Source organism: Schistocerca piceifrons, chromosome 5 (assembly GCF_021461385.2).
Source record: "Schistocerca piceifrons isolate TAMUIC-IGC-003096 chromosome 5, iqSchPice1.1, whole genome shotgun sequence".
NCBI lineage: Eukaryota > Metazoa > Arthropoda > Insecta > Orthoptera > Acrididae > Schistocerca > Schistocerca piceifrons.
Genome location: NC_060142.1, coordinates 346,327,984 through 346,350,330, shown reverse-complemented (window position 1 = coordinate 346,350,330; position 22,347 = coordinate 346,327,984). Strand labels below are relative to the sequence as shown.

General features: G+C 43.6%; 1 protein-coding gene across 6 annotated transcripts in view; it reads right to left on the bottom strand.

Moving 5' to 3' along the window:
- Window positions 1-444: 444 nt before the first annotated feature.
- LOC124798130 (hemicentin-2-like) overlaps window positions 445-22,347 on the bottom strand; it is a 1,906,233-nt gene continuing 1,884,330 nt past the window's right edge. For 5 of the 6 annotated variants that reach the window (XM_047261391.1, XM_047261390.1, XM_047261389.1 and 2 more), the window contains one exon: window positions 445-1,207. In XM_047261391.1, the coding sequence (XP_047117347.1) occupies window positions 1,092-1,207 (116 nt within the window). In that variant the 3' untranslated portion in view covers window positions 445-1,091. The remainder of the gene's footprint in view (window positions 1,208-22,347) is intronic. The other variant, XM_047261394.1, reaches the window with a different exon arrangement.

Here is a 22,347-nt window from a genome sequence, read left to right as displayed (position 1 = left end):
TTGAATCGGCGAGATGACGCCAGTAATAAGGCTAATGAGCACGGCCACTATATTTTAGTGTGTTGTGTAGTTGAGCATTTGAGTATGACAGGAGGGAACTCTGCGCGGTCGTGGTGACCACTATGACTGGATGATGTAATTTGTGACGAAGGTTTGAATCCTGGTCTGGCATAAATTTTCTACCTGCCCCATTTATATAAATCAATGCCCGGTGGCTGCCAATGTCTTTAATTCCTCTGCGTCTTGACTGCTGTCTACAAGCAGTTTTCGGCTTGAGCACAACCTTACCTTATTAATTCATGTGTGATCTCCAGCACTGCGAAATTTTAAGCCCAAAATTGATGTTTCAGCTTAAAGAAGACTTTCCACATTAAAAAGTCACGTTATAAAAATATTTACCAGTTCAAGATTTAATGGAATTCTTTACGAATCAATATAACTAGATGCTATGTACACATTTTTTTACTCATGATAACATAGGATATAAAAATTATGGTCTTTACATAATTGATGCTAAGCTAACGAAGAAGAAAATTAGAGTGGCTACAACGTTTGAATATAGTATCCTAAATGTAATTAAATGTTTTTTAAATGTCAATAATTGAAGCTTAAAGTTTAAAATTTGTAACAGTTACATCGAATTAAAATATTGATGTACAGGATTTCAAATTTCTTCTCCTTACGTGGGCCTCTAAGTTTCCCATCGGACTTCTCTGCTTCAGAAGAGAATGATTAACTGTGACGAACAGAGAACTCGTCGAACGATGTAGGCGGCTCTTACACTGTAGTCAAGAGTCTCAGTTTTCAGTAAACATTTTATTAAAACCTACGAAAGAGAATCATCTGCAAGTCCATACTCTATTCATTACAGTTCCGGTATTGTCCTTAAAATACATTTACACTGGGATCGGGTCAGAATACAAGCAATAGTGAAATACTTCTGTGGCACAAGGGGAGGACAAAAGTCACGACTGGTGAAAAACTTCTTGTTTAGAATGGCACTGGCGCCGTCGCCGGCGATGCGACAAGAGAGGCTGGCGCCGGCCTCCAGGCGGCGGTCAGGGGTTCGTGGCTCGTCGTGGGCGACGAACTTATCTGGCAGCTAGCGCCAGTAGCGGCAGGATCACGAACCACAGCACGGCGTCCACGTCAGAGCCGGACGACGTCTTCCTCCGCTGTATGGCCGCCATCTTGTCACCTGAGATAACAGATAAGGCGAAAAGGGAGAGAAACAAAAGAAGTTCTCATCGTGCGCGCGCGCGTACCACTTACATGTTGGGACACACAGTAAAACATTTCTACGTTTAGTTTCCTGAACTTTTTCATTACCAATGAATCGAGTAAACAGTTCATACCCTTCTTCTCATCAAAATACACAGTATCACAAAAAGTATAGCGGGGTATACCGCAATTCTTAGCTGGTTTATAGAAATTATTCAGCACTAGGATGAAAGAACATCAGGGTCTGTTATGCCAAATTGTCACTTGTGGCGCTGGCAGTAAAGATGGCGAAACTGAATAGATAATCTCTGGAATTTGAAAGCCTTTTATCTGTAATTACAGATCATAGTGCATCTCTAAATATTATTGTCATCGTTAAGGCTCTGGCATGCTAACATCACTCTGAAAATAGGTTGTAGGGCATGGGACGGTGAGAACTGACGAACCAAAATGTTGAGCATATGAGACGCACTTGGGGTTAAGAAATCAGCCAACAAAATTAAATGCAACGTAACAGTTTCAGTGAGTTCTGTGTTGAGGATTTCAAGATATTAACTGCAACAGCTACTCTAGATATGGTAACCATGGTTTGGGAGGAATTTGCCAACTGTGTTTATGCTGTGCGACATATTGCACTCGAATATAACGGTTGCACGACAAACTACTGGAGTTGTTTTTGTTTCATGTATAATTCATCGATGTAAATCAAAGCTAATAAAATGACAAAGCTTATAAATACGATATTCGTTTTTAAATATCCCGTGTATTTAAGTTCAGAGAAATATGACCTGAAATTACTGTTTTCTTAACGCTCATCATTCTGATAGAGCTATCATATTAAATGTATTACTGATTACCGATAGTTTTCTAGCCACAAAGATATTTTCCTTCACTTTGGACTTCCAAACAAGAGTCATGATTTGTATTCAAGAGTATCCTTAAATTTTAGGATAATTACAGGCATAATTATTTAGTTTCCTTAAAATAAAACGAATATTTTAAGTTTATAACACTGCTAATAAGAATAACCAGTAGTACAGCAAATTCAATGTGCTGTAAAATGTGTAACCGGGTAAGCCAATGATCTTTCTGACGTTGCAAAATTGGTAGCGATTTCAGAATGAATACACTGGGCATTCTTGGAGTGTAAGTGTAAGGGGCAGAAAAATGAAAACAGAGATAGGGAAAAGAAAGAAATTAGACTTTTATTACTTGAAATGTAATCGGCATAACTGTTAATGTGTTCATTGCACTGTGAGACAAGGTGGTAAATGAGTTCTTGGAAAAATGTTTGTGGTTCCTCAGGCAATCATGATTGTACCCAGACATGTACCTCTTCATCCGATGCAAATCGACGGTGGTTAATGTGTTTCTCCAGGACTCCAAAATGTGGAAGTCGCATGGGGACGGGTCGGGACTGTATGGAGGATGTGTAAGAATTTCCCGTCCACATACTGGGAGATTATTTCGGCTATGCTGCAGAAATTTCACTGGGAAACCCTTACACATCCGCAACCCAGTCTAGATACCACCCGACATACATGTTTTTGGAGCCGTGAAGAAACAAATTCGTGGCCGTCGATTTGCTTCGGACACGTCAGGGTATGATCATGGTTCGGCACGCAACTGCCAACATTTTTCCATGCAGGCACTGTCCACCTTGTTTCACAGTAGGGTAAATATATTTAACAGTGGTGGCGATTAATTTATAAATACTAAACAATTAACATACCTCTTACATCTTGTAAGTAGGCTGTTTAGGTTTTTATATTGGTAACGCCATATAGCGCTCTGTATGAAAATCACTGGCTGTGCTGTGTGCAGTCTGTGGCTGGGTGGCATTGTTGTAATATTTTCTATTGTAGTGTTGGGCCGTTGCGCTAAAAATATTGTGTGTCAGTTTAGTGTTGATCAGAATAGGTAAAGAGAGAAATGTCTGTGTAAGTTCCGTTTTGCTCAGCTGTTTGAAAATCAAATAATGTAAGAGGTTTATCAGCACAGTAATTCAATAATTTTTCCAAGGGGACGTTTCAATCTGCGACGTTTTCATTCGACTGTTCCTTTACACGTTCTACGTAGAAACGCAATTAGAGTTTCAGAGTTTTTCAAGGAGGAAAGGACGGTTAGCGCTAACATCTGGTCGAAACGACAGTCATTAGAAACGAGACAATATCGTCGCAGATAGGTGGAGAAAAAATCTATTAGGTTTGTTTAAGAAATGATCTCCGCAAGAGAGATTTCTAACCTAACAAATAAAGAATGACAGAAATTTCGTAACACCAATTTATTTTTTGATATAATACCCGTGTACACTAATACATTTGCGGGCACGCTCAGATAACTTCTGCAATTCACTCAAATAAAAGGTCTCCGATTTCGAGTCCAACCAAGCGTTCACAGCATCAATCACTGCATCATCATTGTCAAATCGTCGTCCTTTGAAGTCCTTTTTTAGGTTTGGGAAAAGAAAAAAAATCTGATGAAGCCAAATCTGGAGAATATGGTGGGGACGTCATAATTACAACCCGCAGTCACAGCAGACTTTCCAGTGTTGCTAGGGCTTTGTGCGCTGGGGCGTTGTCCTCATGAAAACTGCGCGTGCCGGTTTTCCAGGTCTTTTTCTTTTTTTTTCTTTTTCTCTTCTCCCAAACGGCGCAGGAAGGTGCAATAGTATGATGCATTGACAGTTACACCCTTTTGCTAGTAATCCACCATAATTACTTCTGTATCCCAGAAGACCGATGCCATCATCTTACCATTTGATTTTTGCACCCGGAATTTTTTTTAGGGTAGGGGATGAAGGATGTGTCCACTGTTCTGACTGTTGTTTTGTCTCAGGATGAAAGTGGTGAACCCAAGTTTCGTCTATTGTCACATATCTTGCACGAAAGCTGTTTTTTTCCGCTTCAAATTGGAGGACGATTTATTCACAACAATGCACACTCTCCCGTCTCTGATCTGCATTCTAGTCTTTCGGGACCCACCGAGCTGAAACTTTCCGCATTCCCAAAATATGCACGACAATGTTCATGAGCACGGCCACCCATCGGAGATTCCAAATGTGGTTTCAATGTGCTGCAACGTTGTTCGACGACGCTACAAAATCGTATCCTGAATTACAGTCATTGTTTCATAAGTGACAACGGTGACAGTCCTTCCGCTCCTTGGCGCATCTTCCGCACTCTATCTTCCACGTTTGAAGTCGGACACACAGGTTTTCACTGTTGCTTAAGACGCAGCACTTCCGCTTGTCTTCTGCAATTTCCTTGGGCGTCATTCCCTTCAAATGAAGATATTCGATCACAGCACGGTTCCGGATTCTCTCGATATTCGCCATTTTGCTTACTCTATGGTAGACAATGCATCCTACCGGCAAGCGAAGCTGGAGCCGCGAAATTTGACTTACATACCCGCAAAGGATCATCATAAAAGTAGGTGTTGTTTGTGCGAGAAATTACGGTAACTATCTCGGGTTGGACACTTTTCGACCGCGCCCGTATATTGACTGCAAAACGGAAATCTCAATGTAGCTTCTCCCAATTGAGAGTCTACTGTCATCTTTATTCTGTTAGGAAGCAGATTTTGTTCGTACGGCAGACACCCACTGCATAGTCTCTGTACTGATGAGATAATTTTCAGTTCCAGCATTCCGTTGAATATAAAAGTAACAATCACTGTACTTCATATAGAGGAAGCCGGCAAGAAAGAAAGAACAACGCTGCGAGAGGAAATTGCAAAGAGTGGGTGTTCCAATCTAAATGTTCGATTTTCGCTGAAAGTATCACTAAAATGTGTGCTACATTTTCAGACACGGGAAACGTAGCCAAACTACATTCTCGCTGCTGATTGACACCATTATGAAAGCACAATAGCACGATGCTATCTTTGGCACTAAACCAGTTGTGTTTTGAGGTGAAAGATTTCTACATTAGTTTGCAAATAACCGGAATCATATTGAAAAAGTAGTCCACACATAGCACATACTATTCACATAGATTGTAAGGCAGTTTTTGAAGAGATCTACGCTGGGACCCATATAATTTGATAGGTTGATTTTATCTTCAGGACACGTGCTGAAAGAGATGAGTCGTCAGATCCAGATGGAATCTGAACTCGGTTTTACAGGGAGTATCCATCGGCAGTGGCTCCATATTTCCGTTACACTTGTCGAGAATCTATCGTCCAGCGGTAATTCCCGAGCGGCTGGAGAAAAAGCGTAGGTGACTTCCATAGGTACCGCAAATATGAATGCTAATAGAACGGAACAGTGAATTACGGAGCAATATGCATAGCGTTGATTGTTGCAGAATTCTTGTACATATTCTAAGTTCGAATTCAATCATTTTCCATGGGGGGAAAAAGCTTATATTCGCATATCAACACCCATTTTGAAATCATCGTCCTTGCGAAACTCAGACTGCCCTTTCCTGACAACGAAGGCTCAAGGGCAAGAGGGACATTCCATATTCATAGCTTTCTGGAAAGCGTTTGACACACTGGCACGCTACAAACGTAAGAAAGTCCGAGCATACAAACAGGTTCTCAGATATGTCAGTGGCTTGAAGACATTTTAAGTAGTAGAACTCCGTACGTGGTCCTGGCCAGCGAGTGTTCATTAGAGACAAGGGTGCCATTAGGAATGCCACGGGTAAGTATAATAGGATCCCTCTCATTCCCTATACACGTAAATGATTTTACGGGTAGGGGGAACAGGAGATTGCGACTGTTTGCTGTTAACAATGTAACAAAGGAACCATCCCGGCATTTGCCTGAAGTGATTTAGGGAAACCATGGAAAACCTAAATCAGGACGGCCGGACGCTGGTTTGAACCGTCGTCCTCCCGATTGCGAGTCCATTGTGCTAACCATTATGCCACCTCGCTCGGTTCTTACCGCAGTTGTGCACCGTAAAGCGTTGTATTTGAGTGAATCTAGGAGGATACTGGATGACTTGGGTAGAATTTCTGTTATGTGTGATGAAAGGCAGCTTGCTTTGAATGTCGGAAAACATAAGCCAATGAAGGTGGCTGTGGTAACAATCCAGTAGTGTTGGGAAACAGAGTTATTGTTGAGCTGCTTCACAGAGCTATTAAATATCAAGGCGCAATGTTGAAAAGTTACCAGAAGGTTCCATCAAAACACGAGTATTATAGAAGTGGTCCATGAAATCAAATGGACGTGCCTGGAGGGAAGAAGACGTTCTTTTTGTGAAACTCTACTGAGAAAATTTAGAAGATTGACATCTGCGGCATACTGCACAATCATCATACTGTCATAATCTCGCACAAAGACCGCCAAGATATGATAAGAGAAATCGGGGCTAGTACTGAAGCGTGCTGAGAGACGTTTTCCTCTTGTTTCATTTGCGAGTGGCACAGGAAAGGGAATGAGTAGCAATAATGTATGGTACCCTCCGCCATGCAGCGTATGGAACACCGCTCAGCCCCGCTCCCACCAAACGCCATACGGGCGACACTTACTGATACTATTTGTAGCAAAAGAGGCAAGGAACCCTTTCTCGCGGCAACAGACGAATGGAGAGAAGCACACTCTGAGAGGTCCATGGTACTTTCTGAGATCCGTCACGCATGATCTATCGCTTGTACCCAATTCAAGGAAACGTGGAGAACAGAGATCCTACCTTACAAAACCCAATATTTTGGAAGGGATGGTTCTGTCTGCGTCATTCGATTTCCTACCACTGGTGTGGAACTTGACATTTTCGCGTCTCATATCACCGCAATTAGCACTGGTAGAGCCATACTCTCGTAGGACTTTAACCTTTCTTGTAGTCCCTCTGAACCTGTTGCATACATGCTGGATAGCTACATACGCTGAGAGACAAAAAGCACGTAACTAACGAACTTCAATGTAAGTCCTTATGTATCTCCGTATTTCCGAAGACTCTTAGACGGATCCAATACAAGTGACCCTACCGTAGGACACACAGCCACCTCAGTTGTTAGCGTTAACTTTATAGCACATTTCAGTATATCCGTTGTGGATGACGAACTGCGACTGTGATTTAAACTGTGCGATTTATCTGGTAATAACATGCAACCAGTCAATAAACTGAAAAAAGCGGTTTATCTGGTAATAAATATGCAACTAGTCAAAAAACTAAAAAAGGGACTGGTTGCGTATTTATTACCAGATGAATCGCCAACTTATAGCTTATATTTGCTTTCAGCTCGCAACGGTATTGGCTCCTTACCTAGCCTGCAATTATCGTGAATATCTCGCCCATCGCAAAGTTCCAAGCGCCTGGAGAATAGCGCAAGTGTCTCCAGCATATAAGAAGAATAAAAGAACGCACCCGCAAAATTACAGGCCAATATCGCTATCTTAGGTTTGCTGCAGAATCCCTGAACATATTCTCAGTTCGATTATAATAAACTTTCTTGAGAATTAAAAGATTACGTCCACGAATCAGCATGGTTTTAGAAAGCATCGCTCGTACGATACTCAGCTTGCCCTTTTGTCAAATGAGAGACTGCGAAAAATGCATGGAGGGCAACAGGCTCAAAATGATTCTAGTGGCACTAAGCACTATGGAACTTAACATCTGAGGTCATCAGTCCCCTAGACTTAGAACTACTTAGACCTAACTAACCTAAGGACATCACACACATCCATGCCCGAGGCAGGATTCGAATCTGCGACCGTAGCAGCAGCGCGGTTCCGGACTGAAGCACCTAAAACCGCTCGGCCACAGCGGCCGGCTTACATTTCCGGAAAGCATTTGACATGGTGCCCCGCTGCAAGCTGTTATCGACGGTGCGAGCATTTGGAATACGTTCACAGATATGTGAGTGTCTCGAAGACTTCTTAAGTAATAGGACCCAGTATGCTGTCCTCGACGGCGACTGTTCGTCAGAGACAAAGGTATCGTCAGGAGTGCCCCAGGGAAGTGTGATAGGACTGCTGTTGTTAATGAGTTTGAGGACGGGTTGGGCGACAAACTGTGGTTATTTGCTGATGAAGTTGAGTGACCACAGGAAGATACAAGACGATTTAGACAAAATTTCGGGTTAGTGTGGTGAATGAATGTGAAAAACTGCAAATTAATACGGATGAGTAGGAAGATCAAACCTGTAATGTTGGGATACACTATTGCTAATATCCTGATTGACAAAATTAAGTCGTTTAAATGTCTGGGCGTAACGTTGCAAAACGATATGAAACGGATCGAGCATGAGATACCTGAGTTGGGGAAGGCGAATGGTCGACTTCTATTTAGTGGGAAAAGAGTGGTTGACCTGTAAAAGAGACCGCATACAGGACGCTGGTGCGACGTATTCTTGAGTACTGCTCTAGTGTTTGGGATCCGTACTAGGTCGGATTGAAGGAAGACATCGAAGCAATTTAGAAGCGGGCTTCTAGATTTGTTACCGGTAGGTTCGAACAACACGCAAGTGTTACGGAGGTGCTTCGGAAACTCAAATGGGAATCCCTGGAGGCAAGGCGACGTTCTTTTCGAGAAAAGCTATTCGGAAAATTTAGGGGATTGGCATTTGAAGCTGACTGCCAAACGATTCTACTGCTACCAACATACACTGCGCGTAAGGACCTCGAAGATAAGATACGAGAAATTACGGCTCATACGGGCGTGTATAGACAGTCGTTTTCCCCGCGCTCTATTTGCGAGTGGACCAGGAAAGGAAATGACTAGCAGTGGTTAGGTTACCCTCTGCCACGCACCGTACGGTGTCTTGCTGAGTATCAGTCCTTCCGGAAACAACGATGCTCACGTACGGGTATATACTTACTTGTTTTCAAATCTGAGCTTGCGTTTGACGTTTCCTAGCGCTGAGAGGATATGTGTTTCACGACACGTACATTTAGGAAATGGAAGATATTTATCAAAGCTGTTTCCTATCATTGATGGAATTTTGTGAGCTGTCTGGCCAACAAAACCGTGCTCGATCGACATACTTACAATGTTAGAGTGGATTTCGTACTTCTCTCCGCTGTATTTTGTGTCGGATATGTACTATGTCAGCAAATAAAACCTGCTGGAGGTTACAGACGACTACAGACGTACAGGGGTCTTGTAGGGGGCCAGTTCAGTGCATTCTTAGCGAAATTGCAAGAGCAGCTAATTTAATACCCCATGAACTGAGAAGCGTAAGCCAAAAAGTTGGGATTTAACACTGACATTCTCATTATAGTGACAAAATGAGTTTTTCGTAAAATAATGGTCGCTTCCCTTTTGTGCGGAATCAATTGTACTGAAATACAGGGTGTTACAAAAAGGTACGGCCAAACTTTCAGGAAACATTCCTCACACACAAATAAAGAGAAGATGTTATGTGGACATGTGTCCGGAAACGCTTAATTTCCATGTTAGAGCTCATTTTAGTTTCGTCAGTATGCATTCCAATGTGATCAAATTGTCAAGCCGGCCGGAGTGGCCGTGCGGTTCTGGGCGCTACAGTCTGGAGCCGAGCGACCGGTACGGTCGCAGGTTCGAATCCTGCCTCGGGCATGGATGTGTGTGATGTCCTTAGGTTAGTTAGGTTTAAATAGTTCTAAGTTCTAGGCGACTGATGACCTCAGAAGTTAAGTCGCATAGTGCTCAGAGCCATCAAATTGTAAATTTTCACAATCAACTTGTGTGGGCTGACGAGAATCCGCACGCAATTGTGCAATCACGTCATCAACACAGATTTTCTGTGAACGTTTGGGCAGGCATTGTTGGTGATGTCTTGATTGGGCCCCATGTTCTTCCACCTACGCTCAATGGAGCACGTCATCATTATTTCATACGGGATACTCTACCTGTGCTGCTAGAACATGTGCCTTTGAAAGTACGACACAACATGTGGTTCACGCACGATGGAGCTCCTGCACATTTCAGTCGAAGTGTTTGTACGCTTCTCAACAACAGATTCGGTGACCGATGAATTGGTAGAGGCGGACCAATTCCATGGCCTCCACGCTCTCCTAACCTCAACCCTCTTGACTTTCATTTATGGAGGCATTTGAAATCTCTTGTCTACGCAACCCCGGTACCAAATGTAGAGACTCTTCGTGCTCGTATTGTGGAGGGCTGTCATACAATATGCCATTCTCCAGGGCTGCATCAGCGCATCAGGGATTCCATGCGACGGAGGGTGGATGCATGTATCCTCACTAACGGAGGACATTTTGAACATTTCCTGTAACAAAGTGTTTGAAGTCACGCTGGTACGTTCTGTTGCTGTGTGTTTCCATTCCATGATTAATGTGATTTGAAGAGAAGTAATAAAATGAGCTCTAACATGGAAAGTAAGCGTTTCCGGACACATGTCTACATAACATATTTTCTTTCTTTCTGTGTGAGGAATGTTTCCTGAAAGTTTGGCCGTACCTTTTTGTAACACCCTGTATAATATAATTTAGTTGCCCACATTTTCTGTTATTTTTCTACATCTGATAATTCTGGCAAGTGGTCGTTTATGTAGTTACGACACCCTACCAGTCCCTTTTTCTAATTTGATACGATTTATTTACCATTAACTACTTCTGGAACCACTGACGGCTTATCGATGGAGGTGTTGTAGGAACATTATTTTCTGGACTAAGTGCATCACGGTCTGGTGAAAAAATGGAAATTTGAGCATAAGTTAAAGAAATGAGTGATTAATTTTAAGCCACACTAGATGTATATCGCCAACGTACGGACGCACCTGCAGCTTGCAGTATTCATGTTGTACAATAAATCATATCAAATAGGGACTGGTTGCTTGTCATGGACACGTAAACGGCCGATTTAAATCACAGTTGCAGTAATTCGTCTTCAATGAGTATAACGAAAATGATGACAATGTATACTTGCACTTGTTTATAAAAGGGAGATATTTTCTGCTCTAACAAAAGACTCCATACGATGCTCGTCGAAATGCGCAGTTCACAGACAAGAGAGAAGTTGACTGAAGTTTTTCATAAATCTTCTCCCACACCACACAACGCCATCTCCTAAAATTAAACTCTGCAAACTACTCATTGTCTAGAAGTGTGGCAAGCCGTCTGTGGCTTGAACGACGCAGCTAAGTTTCAGTCCGTGGTGATAAATTTCTTCTAGTTAGGATGGCACCTGTTGTGAAACTTTCTGTCTGCTCGTTTGTTCGGCTCTCCGAGCACTACATCTCATTGCACCATAGATTAAACGCCTGTCAGCAAGTTCTCGCAGCGACTAATGCTCCATCTTCGCAACGGAGCATGAGTCGCAGACATCGGTTTACTCCACCGTGGGCACCACAAAGACGACTGTGTATTGTTTTCCTATGTAGTGTCACCAGCAGTCATATGCTAGGCAGCTGTTTGTTGTTAAACGCATGCAGTTCACATTCAGGCCTCTGAGTAGCATTTTTCATTCTACTACGTCTTACAGCTTTAAATATTAATTTTCGAACATTGATTCCTGAAATCGTAATAATCTGTTTAGGATAGTTCAAATCTCTATTACTGTGACCCTAAAGGTTTTGAGACATTCTGTATGCAATCTTTCAAATGTAAACCTAGCTTAATAAATGTCATAAAATGAAAAAGCTTTCAGTCATTAAGAGATTCCTTTGTATATACCACAGTTTCAGCAACAGTCAGGTGAATACACTCCTGGAAATTGAAATAAGAACACCATGAATTCATTGTCCCAGGAAGGGGAAACTTTATTGACACATTCCTGGGGTCAGATACATCACATGATCACACTGACAGAACCACAGGCACATAGACACAGGCAACAGAGCATGCACAATGTCGGCACTAGTATAGTGTATATCCACCTTTCGCAGCAATGCAGGCTGCTATTCTCCCATGGAGACGATCGTAGAGATGCTGGATGTAGTCCTGTGGAACGGCTTGCCATGCCATTTCCACCTGGCGCCTCAGTTGGACCAGCGTTCGTGCTGGACGTGCAGACCGCGTGAGACGACGCTTCATCCAGTCCCAAACATGCTCAATGGGGGACAGATCCGGAGATCTTGCTGGCCAGGGTAGTTGACTTACACCTTCTAGAGCACGTTGGGTGGCACGGGATACATGCGGACGTGCATTGTCCTGTTGGAACAGCAAGTTCCCTTGCCGGTCTAGGAATGGTAGAACGATGGGTTCGATGACGGTTTGGATGTACCGTGCACTATTCAGTGTCCCCTCGACGATCACCAGTGGTGTGCGGCCAGTGTAGGAGATCGCTCCCCACACCATGATGCCGGGTGTTGGCCCTGTGTGCCTCGGTCGTATGCAGTCCTGATTGTGGCGCTCACCTGCACGGCGCCAAACACGCATACGACCATCATTGGCACCAAGGCAGAAGCGACTCTCATCGCTGAAGACGACACGTCTCCATTCGTCCCTCCATTCACGCCTGTCGCGACACCACTGGAGGCGGGCTGCACGATGTTGGGGCGTGAGCGGAAGACGGCCTAACGGTGTGCGGGACCGTAGCCCAGCTTCATGGAGACGGTTGCGAATGGTCCTCGCCGATACCCCAGGAGCAACAGTGTCCCTAATTTGCTGGGAAGTGGCGGTGCGGTCCCCTACAGCACTGCGTAGGATCCTACGGTCTTGGCGTGCATCCGTGCGTCGCTGCGGTCCGGTCCCAGGTCGACGGGCACGTGCACCTTCCGCCGACCACTGGCGACAACATCGATGTACTGTGGAGACCTCACGCCCCACGTGTTGAGCAATTCGGCGGTACGTCCACCCGGCCTCCCGCATGCCCACTATACGCCCTCGCTCAAAGTCCGTCAACTGCACATACGGTTCACGTCCACGCTGTCGCGGCATGCTACCAGTGTTAAAGACTGCGATGGCGCTCCGTATGCCACGGCAAACTGGCTGACACTGACGGCGGCGGTGCACAAATGCTGCGCAGCTAGCGCCATTCGACGGCCAACACCGCGGTTCCTGGTGTGTCCGCTGTGCCGTGCGTGTGATCATTGCTTGTACAGCCCTCTCGCAGTGTCCGGAGCAAGTATGGTGGGTTTGACACACCGGTGTCAATGTGTTCTTTTCTCCATTTCCAGGAGTGTACTTTGCTTTGAAACAAGAAATACCTAAAAACTTTCATAGGAACTATCGATTAACAGATAATATAAAGGGCTGGTATAACTTATCTTTGCAGACGCCTTAGACATAGCAGTGCCGTGCCTTGAGAAACACTTTCTCAGTTTTGAAAACAGAATAGTATAATGCTGAAGCGGCGTTCTGTGGTAACTACTCGCATAGGCATAGGGGGTGATCGAGTATTATCGGACACTCATACTTTTTAGGTTCAAATTGTTCAAATGGCTCTGAGCACTATGCGATTTAACTTCTTAGGTCATCAGTCGCCTAGAACTTAGAACTAATTGAACCTAACAAACCTAAGGACATCACACACATCCATGGCCGAGGCAGGATTCGAACCTGCGACCGTAGCGGTCGCCCAGTTCCAGACTGTAGCGCCTAGAACAGCACGGCCACTCCGGCCAGCTACTTTTTAGGACTTATGATATTTTGTTAGAACATTGTTGTCATTAAACAATACTATCGTTCTTTACTTGATAGAATTATAAAGCTCGATGTCATAAAAACATATGTTCGTTCATTTTTTAATATTTCTCCACCATTCAAATTTAGTCATTTGGAAATATCATTGTTGCCCTTATTTTTTGATTTTCGTAGGTCGCGTCAGTTATCTTTGCATATCTCTGCTACATTCAGCTCTCTGAAACTTTTTCACTTATTCGCTGGGACAATTCCGCCTTTTTCCGAGCTAGGTTAGTCTACTAGCCAATGTGGACCTTCCGCGGTATCGAAACGACGAGGGGTCCATTGTTTCAACGTGTGTATTGTGTATTGAACGGGGGACCTAGAAACGACGGAGAGGCTTCGTCTCTGCCTTAGCCCTCAGTGGTTCACAACCCTACAACAGCCTACAGCAGTCCACTCACCCCACCACCGCCTCACACCGAACCCAAGATCATTGTGCGGCTCGGCCTGATTCATATTATATGAAACGTATTCGCAGCTGCGAATATGGGCAACCATCGGGTGTATACTGTAATGCCAACGATGAAAATTTGTGCCGGACCGGGACTCGTATGCTGACCTCTTGCTTATCGCTAGCAGTCACCTTACCATTAGGCTATCCGAGCAGGACTCAAGGCCAGACGCAAACTTCCATATGTTGTCGACCATATGTCCGCAGTCTGCACTCGTACATGCATTACGTATAATCCCGCACAGAGGACATTTTACTTTAAAATCCCTTGCCCAGTATCGGGCATGCATGTTCGAAGGCATAGGCGTTGTGATGCCTACAGGCATGAAATGAACTCGCAGCTTCGAATGTGAACAGCCAACATCAGCTGTATAGTGGAATGCATGTGCGAAGAAACATTGCATAGTACTTCTGAACAGCACAGGCGCTGCAATATCTCTTTATCTGGCGACCCCTAGCAAGCGATTTTCAGTTAAAATGTCTCCCCTGTGAGGGAATATACATAACGGACGCACGGGTGCTGGCTGTAGACACAAAGTTGACGACATATGCAAGTGCAGGTCTGGCCCTGAAGCGTGGTCAGATTGCCTAATTCTAAGGAGAGCGCTCCATAAAAGCGGGAAATCAGAGTTCGAGCTCCGGTCCGGCACAAATTTTCACTGTTGTTCTTCTGTTATACAGCTGATGGTTGTCCACATTCGCAACTGGAAATACATTTCATGTAGCCACCAATAACACAGGCGATGCAGTACCATATTAGATTTACATTAAATTCTGCCGCCCTTGCCGGCCGGGGTGGCCGAGCGTTTCTAGGCGCTACAGTCTGGAACCGCGCGACCGCTACGGTCGCAGGTTCGAATCTTGCCTCGGGCATGGATGTGTGTGATTTCCTTAGGTTAGTTAGGTTTAATTAGTTCTAAGTTCTAGGGGACTGATGACCTCAGAAGTTAAGTCCCATAGTGCTCAGAGCCATTTTCTGCCGCCCTTGTGCACGGAAAAATCAACTGCCGTAAATATGTACCTCTGAAAGTCACGGTGTTCCTTTCCTGGTTTCCATAAATCCCCAGAACTTCTGAAATAACGAGTTCCTGTTTGTGTGTGCTAATACCTACGCAGCAGTTTTAGAGCTGTATAGACACGGTCGTAAGGCATACCACCTAATAACGAAACTGCAACGTTTGTGATCGAAATGACCGATTCTATTTGAGTGTCACTGTGCTCAAACGCGATTGCGGTCGTGGGCTAGGATCGTGCAGCAGCTTTGCGGTTTGCACTCTATTACACATCCATTACCGTCAGCTTCCGCTGAAAATGCAGAATGCTGTGGCGCGTAAGAGGGGCGCTCTGCAACCTGGCGGTGCGCGCGGCGGTCGCGTTTCACTCAACGTTTGCCCTTTAACTGGCGCATGCAGGCGCCGGCTGGTTTTTAGCGGCGGGGAGGGCTGCTGTGCGATGCATCACCATTACCGGTTATTGGCGCGCGTCGGAAGTTTGCCGCGCCGGTACACGCCGCCATTCCGATGGAACGGTTATCGCGCCGATGTTCGGGCAGGCATTAGGGACGGCACGGCACGGCGAGCCGAAGCGAAGCGGGGCTCAGGGGTGGAGCAGCCTCTGTCTGCCACCGAATTCCCGTTCCCTCCCTTACCTGCAGAATCGTACACAGTGGTGCTTCGTCAGCCATCTTGCTCCCACTGGTGCTACCAAATAGCGTTTCCTGTCATTCAGTTTTGTCTCGTCACTCTTCAATATATAACGTAACTGGCTTAGTGCCCGCTACTACGTTCGCGTACAGTGTATGGCCTGCAGAGATTTACTTGCTTTTATTTAATCGAATTTTTATGTTGTTCACAAACTGCAACACCTTGTAAGCTTTTCACGCTAATCACGGCCATGTAAGCATGGCCTTTTCCGAATGCACTTCTGACCAGAAAGCGATTCTGGTGCAGTTCAAAGTTCCCGTTCACCATGTCTTTTGCGTTCTTGAAGAGATATTTCCGTAGCAACTTTTATCCCCTAACAATCATTTCTTTATATCTAACCGAGAAGTGAAATACTACTTTCATAAATCTAACTTAACAAATTTTTTAATTTAAGGAAATATTTTCTCAAAAATTTTCCTCCCCTGTTGCACTCCCAAAGGGGTTGATTTTCCAGAAAGTATTTTTTTTTAAATTCCTAACCGAGAAGTCAAACAGCGATTCTCACAGATGTAGCCTTAAAAATCCTTTAGTTGTTCTTTAGTAGTTATTTATTTTTTAAAAAAAACTGTCACCCACTATTTTACCCAGTGGTTGAATTTTCAAAAATGCTGAGAAAGGTATTTTTTTATTTTCTGAGTTAGAAACCAACTATCAGTTTTCATAGTTCTAACTGACAAACTCCCCTAACAGCTACATACTTTCATAAACCCTTTCGTTTTCTATTTCACCCCCTCAGCAGTGGAATCTCGGAAAATCCCTTCTTAAAAGATAAATCCACACCCTCTCCAAACTTCAAATTTATATCTTTAGTGGTTTGGGCTGGGCAATGATGGGTCCGTGAATCAGTCTCATACTACTTAACCCCCTTAGGGATTGAATTTTCAAAAGTAGTGGAATACATATTTTTTCATCTCTAAATGAGAAGCCAAACACCATTTTTTAGAGCTGTAGCTTTAATAACACTTTCGCAGTGGAACATTTTCATATAACGTTTCACCCCTATTTCACCCTCTTAGGAGCTGAATGTTCAAAAACAGTTATATGCGTATGTTTTATTTCTAACAGAGAAGCCGGATATAATTTTCTTGTATTTAGATTCAAAAATGCTTGCACAACGAAATATTTCCACAAAAACTTTCAAACTCCCTTTCATCGCCATAGTGGCTGAATTTCCAAAAACAGTGAAACACGTATTTTTTAAGAAGCCAATTAAAATTATCATAGATTTAGCTTTAAAAATTCCTTTACAATGAAACTTTTTCATAAAAAATCTCATCCTCTATGTCACACCCTTAGGGGTTTAGTTCCCAAATACACTGAAAGATGTACTTTTTCTTATTTCTAACCGAGAAATCAAATACCAACTCTCATCGATGTAGCCCTAAAAATCCTATAATTGTTCTTTAGTAATTATTTATTTTCAAAAAAATTCTTGCCCACTATTTTTCCCCTTAGTAGTTGAATTTACAAAAATGCTGAAATACATACTTTTTATTGCCTGGCTGAGAAACAAAATTCCAGTTTTCGTAGTTCTAGCTTCAAAATTCCCTTAAAAGTGACACCGTTTTCAAAAGTCTTTCATCCCCTATTTCAGCGCCTTAGCAGTGGAATTTCGGACAATCCATTCCTAAACGATGCCTTCAGTGTATGATCCACACCCTCTCCAAACTTGATGTTTCTATCCTTAGCGATTTGGGCTAAACGATGATGAGTCAGCAGTCAGTCAGTCAGGACATTGTCTTTTACTTACAGATTAATTAATGCCTCCATGAGGGCCATGGGGTAGGCAAGGAATTGGAAACTTTGCGACAGGTAACTCAAAACAACTGTTTCTACCCACAGTTATTTGGTTAGGTAGTTATGTGTTCCATAGACCGTTTGCACGATGTTCAAATAGCTTAAGGAATGCAGCCACGTTACGTCGTCGACAATTGCTGTTATTTCGAGAAGAGCCACCGTGCCATTTTCAAGAAAAACTGCAGCAAGTAAGCGTTGTACAAGCAAATTTAAAGCGTCCGTTTCCAAAGAAAATCCGCAAAGATAAAAAACACACATAACGTAAATGTTAGCACCATCACAAACCAAAGATGAACGATGTCAGAAGTTATCGATAGTGAAATTAGTAATCAACGGGTGAGGTAGCATCAACGCTGTTTTTTGACATATAAGAGAGTGGGATTCCTGAAAAATTCAAACAAAGCCAGCATCTTTATTCATAAGGTTGCTTGCTAATAAAATTACCAGAATGAGTGATGATACGGTTGATCCCGGCGGAGATTCGAGTCCTCCCTCGGGCATGGGTATGTGTGTTTGTCCTTAGGATAATTTAGGTTAAGTAGTGTGTAAGCTTAGGGACTGATGACCTTAGATGTTAAGTCCCATAAGATTTCACACACATTTGAAGATTTTTTTTTTTGAGTGATGATAATACTGAGATGGCACCAAAACTTTCGGCCCTTTTCCCTTACCCAGGGAGCATTTCGCACACGATTGGTCGTATTTGCGGAAATATGATGTGGAGTATGTTTTTCGACCACCATGTAAGATCCGGGTCCTCTTAGGTTCCGTAAAGGAAGAGCTTGGCTTGCGTAAGGTGGGTATATACCATATTCCTTGCATTTTTGTGGCATGTCATATATTGGGTTGGGTTGTTGGGGGAAGAGACCAAACAGCGAGGTCATCGGTCTCATTAGATCAGGGAAAGACGGGGAAGGAAGTCGGCCGTGCCCTTTCAGAGGAACCATCCAGGCATTTGCCTGGAATGATGTAGGGAAATCACGGAAAACCTAAATCAGGATGACCGGACGCAGGATTGAACCGTCATATATTGGTCGAACTATCAGTATTGTGGAGGACCGGTGTGCTGAACATAAGCGGCACTCACGCTCACAACAGCCGAGCAAATAAGCAAGTGCAGAACATTGCTTTTGCACCGGTCATCCTATGGAATAAAACAACACGGAGATCCCGGCATGTAATTCCAGCTATTGGGACATTGGTATTAACGAAGCTGTTGAAAGTAAGTTCTAGTGTAACCTTAAGAACAGAGACGGTGGTTTTTGTTTTATTCTGCATGGAACCCTGCTCTCTCACTTGTCAGAAAAAAGGAGGGCAGAGTTTATGCTCTGAAAAACAACGCTTTAAATTCGCTTGCATCGTACTTTCTTCTTGCAGTTTTGCCTTGGAAATGGCAGGGTGTGCTCTGGCCGCAATATCTGCGGTTGTGGACGACGTTACCCGGCTGCATTCCCGTAAGTAATTCCCGTAAGTAATTTTTTTATCAAAATGATACGGAATTGGTTTATAAAATTATTTTTAGTTTATTGTACAGTGTTTTTAATACTACTCATGCAACTACACTTAAAAACTCTTTTTTAAAATGCAAACTACATCTACATCTACTCTGCAAGCCACCTGATGGAGTGTGGCGGAGCGAAGTTTACGTACTAGTATCACTTTCCCATTTTCATCCCCCCGTTGCAAGTCGTTCGCGGGAAGAACTATTGCAGGCACATGAGTCTCTCAAAATTTATCTTCACGCTCTTTTTGTAAGATATACGAAGTGTCTCAGAAAAAAAATGAGTCTGACAACGTTGCGACTGATCGGGTAACGCTGTGTTGTTGTTCTTGTGTAGACCGGTGTGTTCGTCGCCTCCAGATTCTGAGTCCGAGTTTCAACTCCGTACCGCAATTACTTGATTTCCGATCGCGCCATCAGCGAAGTTGTACTTTTGTTGTGTGTTACAAAAATGGAACAGCGCAATTTAGAGCAACGTTATACCATCAAGTTTTGTGTTGAGCTTGGGCAACTCACGAGTGTGACCTTCGAAAAGTTGAAACAGGCCTTTGGGGAACATTCCTTATCAAGAGCACAAGTCATTTTTGGAAGACTAAAAACATGTTTAAGATGAACCTCGCTCAGGAAAAACTTCAACTTCAAAAACCGACGAAAACCTCGAACGTGTGCATGACCTTGTGAGATCAGACCGACATTTAATAATAAGGATCGTGGGTCACTGTTAAACTTAAATACTTTTCCGTACATCAAATTTTGAGTGATGTTCTGAACATGCATAAGGTTTGTCCCAAAATGGTTCAAATGGCTCTGAGCACTATGGGACTTAACAGCTATGGTCATCAGTCCCCTAGGACATAGAACTACTTAAACCTAACTAACCTAAGGACACCACACAACACCCAATCATCACGAGGCAGAGAAAATCCCTGACCCTGCCGGGAATCGAACCCGGGAACCCGGGAACCCGGGCGCGGGAAGCGAGAACGCTACCGCACGACCACGAGCTGCGGACCCCAAAATGGTGCCTAAAAACCTCACAACTGAGCAGAAGCACAATCGAAGAAACTTGTGTTTTGATCTTCTTGAGAGGACAGGCAGTGACCGCGGATGGTCCAATAGTATGTTCATTGGTTATGATCCATGGGTTTTTGAGTCTGATGCTGGGAGAATTCGGCAAAGTGAAGAGTGGCAGACTGAGACATATTCTCGGCAGAAAAAAGCTCTAATGAGCAAATAAAAGATCGAAACAACGCTGACTGCTTTTTGGCAGTAGGGGTATCGTGCAAAAAGAATTGGTTCGTTCAGGACATATTGTCAACCAAGTGTTGTACTGAGATATCCTCGAAAGGCTTAGGAGAAGTGTGAATCGAGTGAGGCCATACATTCGACACAAGTGGATGCTGCGCTATGGTAACTTCCCATGTGACGTGGCCAGTTCCATCACGAAATGTATCTCAATAGACATTCTTTTGTCCCACTGCCCTCCTATTCACCTTTGCATTTTTTCTTTTCCCGGAACTGAAAAATATCTTAAAAGGATGGCATATATGAAATTGATGGTCCTTGCTATAGCGCTCCCTTGGCGTACAACCCAAGTTACTTTAACGTCTGCCGCGCGGGATAGCCGCGAGGTCTCAGGCACCTTGCGACGGTTCGCACGGCTGCCCTCGTTGGAGGCTCGAGTCCTCCCTCGGGCATAGGCTTGTGTTTTGTCCTTAGCGTAAGTTAGTTTAAGTTAGATTAAATAATGTGTAAACCTAGGGACCGACGACCTCAGCAGTTTGGCCCCATAAGAACTTACCACCACCACCACCACCACTTTAACGTCTGAAGACTTCTCTCCACTGAGAGTGGCATGCTGCGTTTCGTTTATTAGTCACTCTTTAGTCCAAAGACACAACTCGTCTGATATTCGTATGCTCGTATTTCTTTCATTAGGCTGCAGCTGCGGGACTGTATCAACTGCTTTCCGGAAGTAAGGTACACGGCATCTACCTGAGAGCCCGGATCTAACGCTGATGCCATGGACGAACAGAGCGAGTTGGGTTCCTCAGGATCGTTATTTTCGTAACCCATGTTGATTCCTACAGTGAACATATTCGCTCCCCAGAAACGTCATAATACGCTGCTAAAAATCGTGTTTACAAATTCTACAACAGATTGATATCAGAGGCCTACAGCAACCAATTTTCAATTAAAAATTCGTACATGAAACTGAAATAACTGTCCAGAAGAAAGGATTTTAGGTTAGGTTTAAAACTTGCTTTGCTACCTGCTAGACATTTTATGTTACTGTGAAAATAAAATGTTTGTTGACGCTTAATGAACTCGAGCCACTGACAGCTTCAACAATGACTGATAAACGCTGTGTGTTTCCTTAGTATTGTAGATATGGTCATCACTATTGTTCTCAGATTCTAATGGATTAATTATGACGAATTTCACTAGCGAGAATACACAGGATGTTAAAACAATTCCTATTACACGTTTATAGGGCTCTAGATGAGAATCATGAAAATTCTCATAAGGAACATTTACTTACTTACTTATACTGGCCACGCAAACCGCAGCCGCTCCTTAGCCTCGCTCAGTCCAGCCTACCACACTTTTCTGTCATCTGCAGCTTCATCTCCCAGACCCAGTATCTGCATGTCTCCCATGGTATTATCCTTCCATCTCATTCTCGGCCGTCTCAGTTGTCTCTTTCCTTCAGCCTTCCCATTCATTACAACCTTTATTACCATGTTCTTCCCTCTCCTCCTCACATGTCCGTATCATCTTGGTCTTTTAATTTTCACACTCGCTACGACGTCAGGCAGTGTGTATAATTGTTCGAGTTCTCTGTTTTTCCTTATTCTCCACTGTTCATTTTCTTTCACTGGTCCATGTGTTTTCAAAAGTGTTGAGTTTTTTCTGTTTTCTTTGTCAGGGTTCATGTCTCACTTGCATAGGACACTATTGGCTTAATGATGGTCTGATATATTCTTATTTTTGCCTGCCTAGATAGTAACTTCGATCTTATGATGTTGTGCATAGCTTCTAAGCATCTTTCCCCAGCTTGTATTCTTGTTACTATCTCTTGTTCTATATTTTTTTTTGTTGGTTGATGTTAACACCTAGGTACGTGAATGTGTCTGTCTCCTGTATTGTAGATT